Here is a 15,593-nt window from a genome sequence, read left to right as displayed (position 1 = left end):
TCCTTCCTTCCTATGCATTCCTGCCCTCTGAGCTATCTCCCTGGGCTACTACTGCCCTTCTGACCTCCCATGGTTGACTGTTCTGAGGAGTGCATCTCCCTGGTGTAAATGTCTGTTGTTTGGCTGGAAGCCACGGGAATGAGTTCAGTTCCAGGCCCAAAGGATGACTAGGGGCCAGTCTTCGGGGTTTCACCAGTCTGTGTGTGTTGACTTTTAATCTTGATGAACTACAGTAAACCTCTTTCTGATGCATTTTAGAACTAGTTTTTTAAGGTAATTATCAACTCATCCATTTCCTAGACCTATGGAAGGCTGCCTGGAAAGTATTATAAAATAGTGTCTGTTTGACCCACTTATCATGAAAATACTCATTTCCATTAACTTCTTTTCCCTTTCTGCTCATTCTTGTTGTCCAGTATAAATTTAAATTTGATTCATCTCAGCATCATTCAGAAAAGGCAAACTGAGGTCCAAGGGTTGCAAAGCTTCTTTCACTGAGATTCCAGACCTAGTTTCTCATTCAACATCTCCATGGAGAAGGATGGGGAATTTTTCTTTTTTTTAAAGAGTTCTCCAGGTCATTCAGCTGCTACCAAAATGCCATGTCTTAAAGCTCCTGTTCCACCTGTGACCCTTTAACACCATGATTTAATGATATGGAGTTGTTCAGGATGGAGTTGGACTTCTTAGAAGGAAGGGGAGTGATTCAACAGTTAGGTAAATCATTCAGTTATCAATGAAATGATTCAATTGTCTAGTGTTTTCATTCTTATATGGTGAATCCTTTCCAATCCAAAGAAACAATGAATATAGGGAGGAAGTGGGAACAGTGCTGTTACATTGTGGACATTGCAATCAATGTCCCAAGTCAAAATGTGCATGAATCATTGATTAGAAAACCAATTTGCTCTTTCAATGTACACTTTGAACCAAATCACAACAATTTTTTTTTTTTTTTTTTTTTTTGTATTCTGGATTTGAAGCTTCAATGAAGTCAAGTTGCCTAAACTCTAAGGCCAAAACTGTTCGGTTCCAGGACTCCAAGGTTCTGAGATCCTGGAAGTGTAGTAGATGCTGTCACTGTCCTACACCCATAGCCCCTCAGCACTCACTGTTTCCCACACTTGCTTCTGGCTTCCTACCCAAAGTCTCTGGGAATTTTTGCCTGAGGGATTTCCCTGGTCACTGGCACAGACTCAACTAGTACAACAGGTAGTGGACAATTTTGGGTACAAAAGGTAGTAGAAAATTTGGGGGAGTTAGTGTGCCCAGGAGAAGCCCTCATGCAATGATGGACGGTGGTTGGTGGATAAATACTGCTGCTCCCTCGTCCTCCAATGGGACTACTCTGAGGCATGCTCAGTGCAGTCTCCCAGAGGTCCCCATGGATAGTTGCTCACAGCTCATTAACCTACACTGTATGACTTCCTTCTCTACCCTGTCTTACTTTCGCATGCCCCTACCAGTGCTTCCTAAGATCAGCTCCCAAATACACTACTTGCCCTCACATTTTTGTCTCCATGTCTGTTTCCAAGGTAACTCAGGCCAAAACAGCAAGTCTAAGCATCTAAGATCAGTTTTCTATGCCATGAAAGCATTAAGATCATGGATTCTATGCCGAATGTTTAGACTCCACAAACATGCTCTAGATTATGTAGTGCCTTGTAACATCTCCCTAGTTCTTTCATGTACCTAACTCCCGTTTGTCCATCTCAGCTTCCTATCATGTTGCTATTGTTATGTGCCCTCGAGTAGATTTCAACTTATAGAGAGAGACCCCATGCAACAGAGTAGAACTGCCCATTAGAGTTTCCAAGGCTGTGATCTTTATGGAAGAAGATTACCAGGTCTATCTCCTGTGGAGACACTGGATGGGTTTGAACTGCCAACCTTTCAGTTAGTGGCCAAGTGCTTAACCGCTGTGTCACCTGGGGTCCTTTCCTATCATACCAGGAACCAATGTTTTCCACTTCCCTCCTGTTCTCCAAGGAGCCTAATGCATGCCTGGGCACAGAGCAGGCGTCCTATAAATACTCCCTCCTTGTTCATCTGCAAGAGATAGAACAGACAGTGCAATGTGGCAAGGAAGGGGACCTTGATTCCCTTCTTGCCTCTTCCCCTACCCTGCCTGTGACCTGGAGCAAGTCCCTTTCCCTCTGTGTGCTCCAGTTTCCTGACTGCAAAAGGAAGACATTGGAGCTTAAGTACTTCCCAGCTCCTTGTTTCTTGACCTTCATGAGTCAAAGTTCAGCCATTTCCAGACTTCAAATCTATAGCCACATACTTATCCTCTGGGAGGGAAAGGGGCTGAGGAGGGGCCCTCGGAGGCTTACCTGTCCTTCTCATTCAACGACAGTCTCTCAAAGTGAAGATGCAGCTTCTGGCCTTCTGGAGCTTCGATGGTCCACACACAGAACTGGCTCTCATTGGTGTTTCCAGGATAACTTGGGGAGAGGACGCGGCCGATGGTGGCATTGTGCACTGCCCCTCCACAGGGAGCTGGGTCCACAAAGTAGTAGTGGGTAGGAGATGGAGAAGCAGTAGAGAGAAGAAGTGAATGTTTCATCTTCCCTTGACCCCACCCTTAGCTCTTGTTATTGGCTGTCTTTGAGTTATTCCCTGACTCATGGCAACCCCATACACATGGTCCTGCACCATCACTGTGTTCAGTTGTGGCTTTGACCATTGCAATCCATGGGGTTTTTTATTAGCTGATTTTTAGAAAGAGATCACCAGGCCTTTCTTCCTAGCCTGCCTTCGACTGGTGGCTCTGCTGAAACTTATTCAGTGTCATAGCAACACACAAGCTTCCACTGACAGATGGGTGGGGCTGCACATGAAGTGCATTTGCTGGGAATTGAACCAGGGTATCCATCATGGAAGAAGCCCTGGTGATGCTGTGGTTAAATGCTTGCCTGCTAACTAAAAGGTGGACAGTTCAAACCCACCAGCAGCTCCATAGGAAAAAGAAGTGGCTGCCTGCTTCCATAAAGATTTATAGCCTTGGAAACCATATGAGGCAGTTCTTTCTACTCTGTCCTATAGTGTTGTTATGAGTTGGAATTCAACTCAGTGGCAATGGGTTAGGGTTTGATTTTGGTCCATCATGAATGGTGAGAATTCTACCAATGAACCACAACTGTCCCTGCCCTTATCTAGGGTGAAACACCAGAGAACTTGGTGGGGAGAGAGAGACAATGGAAGAGACGTTCATAGTGTGACTGGGTTCATTTCATCCTGTTTGATGGGGGATCTCCCTCCATGATAAGACCCATCAATATGTGTGTTTCACAGTAGGGAATGACTGCAGTTTAAGGACCTTTCTATGGCACTGGCTGGGCCTGGTTCTTAATTATGAACTGATAATGCAGAAGGACATAAACAGGCAGGTCACAAACGAAGAAATATACATACTTAGCAAGCACTAAAAAATTCAGCCTCACTAGTAATAAAAGAAATGCAAACCCAAATTAGATTCCATTTTCATTTACCTAATAAGTCAAGACAAAAAGCAACAATAAAACCCAGAGAAGGGAGAGGTGATGGGATCCGGTCATTCTCATTTGTGACTGGTTAGAATGAAAATTGCTATGACCTTTCAGGAAGGCGAATTGGTGAAAAGTCTAGAAAATATGTTCTAACTCTTTGACCCAGTGTCTTAGTTATATGTTGTTGTTGTTATGTGCCGTCCAGTCAGACCTGACTCATAGAGACCCCTCCTTGCGTTCCTGAGGCAGTATCACTATGGAAGTAGATTGTCCCATCTTCCTTTCAAAGAGTGGCTGGTGGGTTTGAACTGCCACCCTTCTAGTTAGCAGTCAAGTGCCTTTAGGTACTATGCTACCAGAGCTCCTTCTTACTTATATGTTGTTGTTGTTGTTATGTGCCATCGAGTTGGACCCGACTCATAGCGACCCCTTCTTTTGTTGCCAAGGCAGTATCACTATGGAAGTAGATTGCCCAACCTTCCTTCCGAGGAGTGGATGGTGGGTTTGAACGGCCAGCCTTCTGGTTAGCAGTCAAGTGCCTTAGGCACTACGCTACCAGAGCTCCTTCTTAGTTATATAGCGCTGCTATAAAATAAATGCAGGAGCTCTGCTGGCGTAGCGCCTAAGGCATTGGATGCTAACCAGAAGGTGGGCAGTTCAAACCTACCAGCCACTCCTTGGGAGGAAGATTGGGCAATCTACTTCCCTAGTGATACCACCTCAGAAACCCAAGGAGGGGTCGTTATGAGTTAGATCTGACTCAGTGGCAGTGAATATAACAGAAATATCTTACATGGATGGAAAACAGAAATCTATTCTCTCGTAGTTTAGGAGGCTAGATTCAGAATTCAGGGTGCTGTCTCTATGGGGAGGCTTTCTCTCTCTCTCAGCTCTGGAGGAAGTTCTTTGTTCCTGTAAGCTTCTTCTTCTGGCCAGTCTTCATGTGGCTTGGCCTCTCTCTTCCCCATCAATTCTCTGCTTGTTTGATCTCTCTCTCTCTATCTCAAAAGGGATTCACTCAAGATACATCCCACACTAATCCAGTCATCTTAATATAACAAAGACAACCCATTCCCAAATGAGATTATAACCACAGGCATAGAGGTTGGGATTTACAACACATATTTTTTTGTGAAATAATTCAATCCATGAAGTAAAAGAGTTGAATAGAAGATTTCAAAGGGTGGTCCAAGAAGACAAATTGAAATATAATGAAATGCACAAAGACCTGGAGTTAGAAAACTGAAAAGGAAGAATAGGCTTGACATTTCTCAAGCTGAAAGAACTGAAGGAAAAATTCAGTTATGATCCACACAGTTGAATGCCTTTGCATGGTCAATAAAACATGGGTAAACATCTTTCTGGCATTCTTTGCTTTCAGTCAAGATCCATCTGACATCAACAATGATATATCTCATTCCATGAACTCATCTGAATCCACCTTGAATTTCTGGCAGTTCCCTGTCAATGTACTTCTGCAATGTACTTCAAACCTTGAGGTGCAATATTGAAGGATTCTGTGGGCAAAATATTGAACAACATGGGAGGCATCAAAAGAAAATAGAAAAGATATATCAAAAGGAAGAGCAAAGAGTCACTGTACCAGAAAGAATTGGTTGATGTTCAAACATTTCAGGAGGTAGCACATGATCAGAATGGATGGTACTTAAGGAAGAAGTCCAAGCTGCACTGAGGACATTGGCAGAAAATAAGGCTCCAGGGATTAAAGGAATACCAATAGAGATGTTTCAACAAACAGATGAAATGCTGGAAGAGCTCACTTGTTTATGCCAATATAGCAATATTCATGCCTATTCTAGAGAAAGATGATCTAAATGTCCAATTATTGACCAGTATCATTAATATCATATGCAAATAAAACTTTTTTGAAGATAAGCCAAAAATCATCGCAGAAGTACATGGACAGGGAACTTCCAGAAATTCAAGGTGGATTCAGATGAGGACATGGAATGAGATGCTGATGTCAGATGGATCTTGGCTGAAAGCAAAGAATACCAGAAAGATGTTTACCTGTGTTTTATTGACTATGTAAACACATTCAACAGTGTGGATCATAACAAATTATGGCTAACATTGTGAAGAACAGGAATTCCAGAAAACTTAATTATGTGTGTGTGTGTGTGTGTGTAACCTGTACACAGACCAAGAGGCAGTCGTTTGAACAGAACAAGGGAATACTCTGTGGTTTAAAATCAGGAGAGGAGTGCTTCAGAGTTGTATCCTTTCAGTGTACTTAATCAATCTGCATGCTAATCAGATAATCCAAGAAGCTGGACCACAACGTGACATCAGGATTGGAGGAAGACTCATTAACAACCTGCAATATGCAAGTAACACAACCTTGCTTGCTAAAAGCGAAGAAGCCATGAAGCTCTTACTGATGAAGACCAAAGAGTATACAGCCTTCAGCATGAATTACACCTCAACATAAAGAAAACAAAAATCCTCACAACTGGGCCAATAAACAATATCATGATAAATGGAGAAACTATGGAAGCTGTCAAGCATTTCATTTACCTGGATTCACAATTAATGCCTATGGAAGCAGCAGTCAAGAAATTAAGTGACGTGTTGCATTGGGAAAACCTGCTGCAAAATTCTTCTTTAAAGTATTGACAAAGCAACAATGTCACTTTGAAGAATAAGGTGCACCTGAAAGAAGCCAGGGTATTTTCAGTTACATCATATGCATGCGAGAGCTGAAGAAGACTGAAAAGTTGATGCCTTTGAATTATGGTTTTAGTGAAGAATATAGAATATACCATGCATTGCCAGAAGAATGAACAAATCTGTCTTGAGAGAAGTATATCCAGAATGATCCTTGGAAGCTAGGATGATGAGATATTGTCTTACACACTTGGGACAAGTCATCAGGAGGGACCAGTCCCAGGAGAAAATAAAGTAGCAAGAAAGAGGAAGACCATCAATGAGATGGATCAACACATGCAACAATGGGCTCAAGCAGAGAAACCAATGATTGTGAGAATGGTGCAGGACTGAGCAGTATTTCATTCTGTTGGACATAGTTGAACATGAGTCAGAGTTGACTGGACAGCATCTAACAACAATTATATTCATAATATTCCAGACTTTGGTCCTAAGAAACTCATGTTCTTGCCACACACAAAATACATTCACCTCATCACATCATCACAAAAAAGTCTTATATCGATTCCAAGTTCAAGATCTCATCTTCTGAAGCATCTAAATCAAATATGGTGAGACTTTGGTGCATTCCATCCTCTTCATCTGTGTATCTGAGAGATCTAGAATACAAGTTATCTTGTTCCAAAGTACAATGGTGGGACAGGCACCAATGATGTTTCCATTACAAATGGGAGAAATTGGAGGGGAAGAAGGAAAAACAGGTGCCAAGCAAGTCTCAAGTCAAGCAGAATAATTTTCATTAGCTCTCAAGGCTCGAAAATAATTCTCTGTTCTCTGAGACCATCTAGGCAATAACACTGCTCTCTAAACTCTGGGGGTTGGCTGCACCCTCTGGATTCTGAGTGGAGCCGTTTGGCCCCAGCTTCGGCTCTGCCTTTCAGAACCTCTCTGATGGCAACTTTGCTCCCTTGGCTTTAGGGGCCCCATTCTCCTAGTCCATCTGAGTGGCGACCTCATCACCTTGGCTCCAGAAGGCCCTGGTCTTCTGCCCCTTGGACATGGCAGCCCTGCCTCTTCAGCTTTGGGTGACAGTCCTATCCCCCTGGCTTACCTTCACTGCAGCCTCACACTCTGGAGCTAAGTTGGCAAAGATTCGACTCTTTGACACCTAGGAGGCTGTGCCCCCACCCTCTGAGATGCAGGAGACCTGGCCCCACCCTTTGAAACTGAGGAGGCCCTGCTTCCTGTGTTCCTTCCAAGAATTCTGCTGATCTCCAGAGATGGCCCTTTCCTTTTCTTGGTGGACTACAGATGTAGCTTGTTTGGCCTGTTTCCTGCCTGTATAACTCCAAGAAGCAGACAGTGTTCTTTCCTTTCATTCTTTCTTTCTCTTCAGTCTAAGCTGATAGGATTTTTGCTATGGTAGTTGGTTAGATCTATCAGTCACAGGATTAATCCCTTTAACAAAAGATTGCCACATCCTTGGTGAACAATCTAGGACACATGTCCTTAATTTGTACAACAGAATTTTCCAAATCTTTCATTTTTTCACAGTTCATTTTGAAGTCCATTTCTTTTCCCTTGCAGTTTACTATAAGCAGAAAGGAGAAACCATGCAGCCCCTTTAAGAATTTGCTTAGAAATCTCATCAGCCAGATATCCAAATTCATCGCTTACAAATTCTACCTTCCACCAAACACTTGAACATAATTCAGAAAAGCTCTTTGCCACTTCATAGAAAGTATCACCTTTCCTCCATTGTCCAATCACATGTTCGTTCCTTTCTTTTAAAGCCTCACCAGAAGGACATTAACATCCACATTTCTAGCAACATTCTGCTGTTGGCACCATATGTATTCACTAAGCCAATAGACACTTTCTCTATAGCTTTCTTCACTTCCTTCTGAGCCCTCATTAGGATTGACTTTGACACATCCATAATTCTACCAACAGTCTCTTCAAGGCAATCTACCAAACAAACCAAACTCACTGCTGGTGAGCTGGATCTGACTCATAGCGACTCCTCCTTGGGTTTCCGAGGTGGTATCACTATGGAAGTAGACTGCTCCCTCTTCCTTCTGAGGAGTGGCTGGTGGATTTGAACCACCAGTCTTCTGGTTAGTAGTCAAATGCCTTAGGCACTACACCACCAGAGTGCCTAGGCTTTTACTATTAGGTACCTTAAAACTCTTTGAACCTCTATCCAATTCCAAAACCACTTTGTGGTGGTTAAGGTTGCCTATGAACTTGGCTAGGCCTGGTTGAATGGCTGGACAGCTGAATGTAGTTATTCCCCTTGGTGAGATTGGTAATTAAGTCCATGGTGAAATCTATTGAAGCAGCTGAGTAGCTGCTTTTGGTATGTGGTCTGCTTCCCGTATATAAGAAACAGCTTTGGGAATGGTCTCTAGCTTATGGCACACTTGAACCCTGCAGTAGATGTCATTGTTTAGCAGCCTGCCATGCTCTACTGACCTTGGGGTTTTCAATGGACTTGAATGAATGGCCTGCCATGTGGTTTGGTAACATCGAGACTGTGCCTTTTTACTTGTCAACCTTGGGCTTGTCAGCCTCAGCAGCCAGCAGCTGTTGGAGTGAAGAAAAGCCTCTAGCTTCAGTGAGCTGGGACCAGGAGGCAGAGCTGAAGCCCAAGGTTGAGGGGCTTTCACCCAACCCTTAGAGCCTGGCACTTTGAACTCAGACTTAAAGCCTCCAAATTGTAAGAATAAACTCCTGTTTCTTCAGGCATCCCGTCTGTGGTCTATTCTTGTCAGAGTGGCACTAGGAAACCAGAACACACTTCCTCATCTGTCAGAGCAGCATCTACTCTTCTGGTACCAAGTTCTGTTTCAGTTATCTGGTGCTGCCGTAACAGAAATACCAAAAGTGGATGGCTTTAACAAACATAAATTTATTTTCTCACAATTTAGGAGGCTAGAAGTCTGAATTTAGGGTGCTGTCTCTGGGGGAAGGCTTTCTTTCTCTCTGTTGACTCTGGGGGAAGTTCCTTGTCTCTTTGAGCTTCTTTCCTGGGTGATCTTTATATGGCTTGGCATTTCTCTCCCCCCATCTCCCTTCTGCTCACTTGTTTAATCTTTTTTATGTCTGAAAAGAGATAGACTCAAGATACACCCTACACGAAACGTGCCTCATTAACATAACAAAGACAGCCCATTCCCAAATGGGATTATAACCACAGGCATGGAGGTTAGGATTTACAACACATGTTTTTCGGGGACATATTCAATTTGTAACACCCAGTAATTATGATTCTGGCCATTTACCCTAAGAAAAGATTGAGAGCGTTGCTCAAAGATTATGAATAAGGATGTTCATTGCAACATTGTTTCTAAGAGTGACAAATGAGAAGCAACCTAAATGTCTACTCACAGATGTTTGGTGAAATAAATTATGGCCCAGGCATATAGTTATTATAACCCAGAATATAAGAGAATACTATTTTTAAGTGGGGGAAAAAAAAAGGTCTGCCATATCTATTTCCACAAACTATTTGCAAGGCTCAGTTGAGACTATGAATATAAAAGTGATTCTCTCCTATCCTTCACACTTTACATTTCTTGAATTTTTCTTAGAAGAACCATATATTACTTTTATCATAATAATCTAATAAAGAAATACTAAAAAGTGATTTGTGAACTGGGAAGAGTTATGCAAGTATGAGGGCATATTCTTATTTGTAGGTGCCATTTGGTTCTTAGGTCATTGTTTTCTTTATGTACTGATTGGGAGACCACTTCTAGATCTTTCAAACCCAAGGTGAGGTGGTGGGCAGCAGGCTTTTGTCCCAGACCTGAGTGGTCAGTCTGGGAGGAAGAGGAAGGAAGTACAGCAAGGGTCATGCCTAGCAGAGCCTCACATCAAGACCAGGATTTGTAGTCCTGGGACCCACCTCGATCACTTAGAAGGATCAAAGAAGACTGAAAATTCTTTTCTGCTTCTTCATGTGCCAGGTCATAGAGGGGGATGAAGCAAAAGTTGAAGTGGCCATTTGAGTAATTTTACAGAGGGCTAAAGAACTTGAACTCCACTTTGTGGGCAATATGGAGTTACCTCCTGACTCCTCTCTCCTACAGGTCTCTGATCAAACGTTGCCTCCCATCCCACTTCCCTTGCTCTGTCCAATCTTTCTTCATTGCACTTATCATCAATTAGGAATAGAATATATGTCTTTGTTATTTGCTTTGTTGTGTATACATCTCTCTGTAAAAAGTAAGCTCCACAAAACTAGTATTATTATTATTATTTGTACCACCAGCACCTGGAACAGTTCCTGGTATGTAGCATGTGCTCAGTAAATATTAGTAAAACAAGCGACAACCATTATTTTGTGAAAGAAAAAAGAAGTTCAGCAGGGTTGAGCTACTTGCTCAAAGACACACAGCTATAAAGGCCAGAGTCAGGACTCAAGCTCAGATTGCCTCACTCCAGAGCCTGTTACTACAGCCACCATTCCACCTGACTATGTTTCATCCATGACCATGTTCTTCTCATCAAGACAAGTGCATGGGACATAACCAATACCAGTCACTGTCGGATCAATTCTGCCTCATGGTGATTTCACATGTGTCAGAGTAGAACTGTCCTCTAAAGGGTTTTCAATGGTTGAGTTCTCAGAAGTAGATTGCCAGGGCTTTCAAACTTCTAAACTTCTGTTACCAGTTGAGCACATTAACTCCACAAGGAATTAAAGTCACCATCCAGGAACTCCATAAGGAACACAGTTGGTGCTTTAAAAATGTTTGGTGAATGAAAAAAAAAAAATCTTTTTCCCTATTTTTAGACCTCTAGGGTTTGGGTAACTAACTTTTGGCACATACCAAGTACTCACTAAATGTTTGGTGCATGACTGCATGACTAAATGGAGCTTGCAGCAGGAAGGAAGGGTAGGTAGCCCTCCACTCTGCTCTGGACTCCTCTACTATGTTGTTGTTGTTGTTATTTGCTGTCAAGTCAGACCTGACTCATAGAGACCCCTCCTTGGGTTTCTGAGGCAGTATCACTATGGAAGTAGATTGGCCAACCTTCCTTCTGAGAGAGTGGGTGGTGGGTTTGAACTGCCAGCCTTCTGGTTAGCAGTCAAGTGCCTTAGGTACTATGCTACCAGAGCAAAGACATTACCAAGAAGTACTGTACTTAGTTAAGAGCACCTGCTACCCTTCTCTCTCCAGGCTGCCCTCCTGTCTCACAATGGAGATTGTCCTTCCAAGGGAGCCAGATGTAGGTTCAAACCTCACCTATGCCACTTATCTTCTGTGACCTCACCTGTGTCACTTATCTTTTAGGGAAAGCCACTTAAGTGGTCTGAACCTCAAGTTTTGTTGTTGTTAGGTGTTATTGAGTCAGGTCTGTCTCATGAAGACCTTATGTTTAACTGAATGAAATGTTGCCAATAAGTGCGGTACTTAGTTCAGGACCATGGACAGAGCGCCAGCTACTTCCCTGTGTCATCTTCAAGATCCTCGGTATGTTTGAGTGGATTATTGTGGTTATTGTGTTAATCTATCTCATTGAGGGTTTCTCTCATTTTTGATGACTCTCTACTTCACCCTATGTACAGCTTCAAGCTTATTCATTGTAAAATGGTGATAATTCCTCCTCCTAGGACTGTGGTGAGAAATCACTAAAATGTGCACTTAGAAGGCTTGACCCAGCACTTGGCACCGACTAGTTGCCCTCAGCATAGCCAGGATTATTGCTCTGTGGCTGAGGCACTGAGGAGACAGAGGACTCTGTCCCTGGTTGGGGGCACCGGCCATCTGTCCTCCCCAAGTGGCTGTCCATTTGCTGCTTCTCTGCTCCCTTCCTTGCCTTATTAAGCCGACTGATGGCTCTGTTTGGCTTCAATTTGCTGGCCACGACTCCCTATCCATCTTTCTCAGCATAAATTGAGGCTTAATTCCTCTCTGATTTCACACATAGATAAAAATTAACATGCTAGAGGCACAGAGACCAACTGCCCTATGATCTCTTTTTTTCCCCTCATTGTACAAAAGAGGAAACCTCTAAAGGGCCTTGGGGGGGGGATACTTCAACAATTACATCTTACACTTTATCATCTGCTCTCATTTGCATTTTGAATTCCACTTGATTTTGAACTTTTGGAGGGCAGTAATTATGTTATGTATTATTCCCAGCATTCTCCTTGTACATGATTCACAACTTGTCATGTAGTAGGAGCTCAGTTCTTCTTTCTAGAGGGAGTCAGAGGGGGTAACCAGACTGCCTTCAACAATTCCTATCTGATGGGCAATGACTGCATCTCTGTGACCTCAGTTTCCTCCTCTGTAAAATTGAGATAAATGGTCCACCCTACATAAGATTGTAAGGAGCTCTGGTGGTGCAGTGGGTAAGGCATTTAGCTGCTAACCAGAACGTTGGTGGTTAAAACCTACCAGCTTCTCCATGGGAAGAAGATGAAGCAATCTACTTCTGTAAAGATTTACAGCCTTGGAAACCTATGGGTGTTGCTATGAGTTGGAATGAACTTGATGGAAATGGGTGGATATAGGATTATTGAGAGGACTAATTGCATAGTGCCTAAGGCATTTGACTTCTAACCAGAAGGCAGGTGATTCAAACCCACCAGCCACTCCTCGGAAGGAAGACTGGACAATCTACTTCTCTAGAGATACTGCCCTGGAAACCCAAGGAGGGGTTGCTGTGAGTTGGAAATGACTTAACGGCAGTGAGGTTTTTTTTTTTTTTTTTTTTTTAGTTTTATGCCCTAGCATGGGGATCAGCATATACTAACTTAGCTAAAACATGGCAGCAGTCACACTAAAAGCACAAGCAACAAAAGAAAAAAATAAACTGGACTTCATCAGAATTAAAAAAAAAAAACTTTTGTGCCTCAAAGAACACCAGTAAGAAAATGAAAAATAAAACACAGAATGGGAGAAAATACTTACAAAAATATACCTGATAAGGGTCTAGTATCCAGAATATATAAAGAGCTCTCACAAGTCAACAACAAAGAAGACAAACAAGAAGAAATGTCTATTCAAGTTCTTTGCCCATCTTTCAGTTGGGTTGATCTCTTTTTTCCCCCTCATTGTACAAAAGAGGAAACCTCTAAAGGGCCTTGGGACATTTCTTCAAAGGAGATATTCAAATGGCCAAAAAGCACATGAAAAGAAGCTTAACACCATTAGTCATTATGCATTACCCCAATGAAATATTACTTCACATCCACTAGGATGGTTATAACAATAAAAACAAAGTAAGTGAGGAGGATATGGAGACATTGGTACCCTCATATATTGCTGAAGGGCATGTAAAATGGTACAGCCACCACAGAGAACAGTTTAGCATTTCCTCAGTAAGTTAAACCTGTTGTTGTTGTTGTTGTTATGTGCCGTTGAGTTGGCCCCGACTCATAGCGACCCCTCCTTGGGTTTCCGAGGCAGTATCACTATGGAAGTAGGATTGCCCAACCTTCCTTCCGAGGAGTGGCTGGTGGGTTTGAACCTTCTGGTTAGCAGTCAAGTGCTTTAGCCACTATGCTACCAGAGCTCCCAAGTTAAACCTAGAGTAACCATATTATTGTTGTTAGGTGCTCTGAGTCAGTTCCAACTCATAGCAATCCTACGTACAACAGAATGAAACACTGCACCGTCCTTACAACCATTGCTGTGCGTGAGCCCATCATCGCAGCCACTGTGCCAGTTCATCTTATTCACAGCCACTGTGTCAGTCCATCTCATTCAGGGTCTTCCCCTTTTTCACTGACCCTCCACTTTACCCAGCATGATGTCCTTTTCCAGGGACTGGTCCTTTCTGACAACATGACCAAAGAAAGTATGAGAGACAAAGTCTCACCATCTTTGCATCTAAGGAGCATTCTGTCTGTACTTCTTCCAAGACAGATTTGTTCGTTCTTCTGGCAGTCCATGATATATTTAATATTCTTCACCAACACCACAATTCAATTCTTCTTGGGTCTTCTTTATTAATTGTCCAGCTTTCACATGCACATGAGATGACTGAAAATACTGTGGCTTGGGTAAGGAGGAACACCTTAGTCCTCAAAGTGGCATCTTTGCTCTTCAACATTTTGAAGTGGTTTTTTGCAGCAGAAATCTTACCATATGACCTATCAATTCCACTCTGAGCACATAAAAAAAATAACCGAAAACAGATGTTCCAATGAAATCTTGTACACAAATATTCATAGCAGCACTACTCACTATAGCCAAAAGGTAAAAACAACCCCAAATGTCCATCAGTTGAGGAACGGACAAACAAAAGATTGTAAAGCCATGCAATGCGTGTTAGTTAGCCATAAAATACGGCAGCATAGATGAACCTTGAAAGCATAATGCTGAGTGAAAGAAGCCAGACACAAAAGGCCACATGTTATATGATTTCATTTTAATGAAATATCCAGAATAGGCAAATCTACAGACAGAAAGCAGACTAGTGGCTGTCAGGGGTTAGGGGGATGGGAGAAATGAGACATGAGTGTTCAGTGCGTACAGGGTTTCTTTTTGGGGGGATTAAGATGTTCTGGAACTAGATAGTGGCGATGTCTGCATAACACTGTGACTATCCTAAATGTCACTAATAGTACATTTTACATTATATGTATTTTATTGCAATAAAAAGAAAAATAAAAAATGGCAGTACCTAAAAGTACCATGGACTGCCAGAAGAATGAACAAATCTGTCCTGGAAGAAGTGCAGCTGGAATGCTCCTTGGAAGCAAGAATGGCCAGACTTCATCTCACCTACTTTGGTCAGGTTGTCAGAAGGGACTCCAGGTTGTCCCTGGAGAAGGATATCATGCTTGGTACAGTGGAGGGTCAGGAAAAAAGGGGAAGACCCTCAATGAGATGGATTGACACAGTGGCTGGAATGATGGGCTCAGGTATAGCAAGGACTGTGAGGCTGGCACAGGACTAGTCAGTGTTTCATTCTCTGTACATAGGGTCGCTAAGAGTTGGAGGCAACTTGATGGCACCTAACAACAATAATCATAACTACTTGTGTTCAGAGAAGTTTCTTCCCCTGGACTGCATCTGTCTTGAGGCCATGGGGTTTGGTCTCCCTGCTCTAGTTTGCCCATTATGTTGGGCCAAGTTGCAGAGCATACCTGAGCAGATGGGTTCTGGGCTGCTCCAGTGGGGCTTAGAGGCATTGGTGCACGTCAGTGTCTTGACACCCTGGAGCTCATAGCCCAGGTGGCAGTGGAAGTGGGCCACCCCACCTGAGTGCAGGTCCATCACGGTGACATCCCCAAAGTCAGGTCGGCGGGGAAAGTTGCAGCTCAGCATGAAGGCTAGAGGAAATGCAAAGCAGACAAGTCATCTCTCAGCAGGGAGGTAAAGAACATGACCCACATCCCGGGAGCCAATTTGTGCTGTGGAGAAAAGATGAGGCCCCTGGGGATTCCGGAACACCAGAGGAGGGTATTTTTGTGACTCTCACTGATCAGATGGCACTGAAAGCATCCAGTTA

General features: G+C 42.9%; 1 protein-coding gene across 1 annotated transcript in view; it reads right to left on the bottom strand.

Moving 5' to 3' along the window:
- SEZ6L (seizure related 6 homolog like) overlaps positions 1 to 15,593 on the bottom strand; it is a 294,911-nt gene that overhangs the window by 85,073 nt on the left and 194,245 nt on the right. Inside the window, exons 4-5 of the mRNA XM_007947985.1 lie at positions 15,229 to 15,414; positions 2,334 to 2,499 (exon numbers count right to left, since the gene is read on the bottom strand). Coding sequence (XP_007946176.1) covers positions 2,334 to 2,499; positions 15,229 to 15,414 — 352 coding nt within the window. The remainder of the gene's footprint in view (positions 1 to 2,333; positions 2,500 to 15,228; positions 15,415 to 15,593) is intronic.

The sequence above is a fragment of the Orycteropus afer genome, unplaced genomic scaffold (genome assembly GCF_000298275.1).
Source record: "Orycteropus afer afer isolate SDZICR_OR568_19922 unplaced genomic scaffold, OryAfe1.0 scaffold00197, whole genome shotgun sequence".
Classification (NCBI taxonomy): domain Eukaryota; kingdom Metazoa; phylum Chordata; class Mammalia; order Tubulidentata; family Orycteropodidae; genus Orycteropus; species Orycteropus afer.
This window is presented reverse-complemented; position numbering and strand designations above follow the sequence as displayed.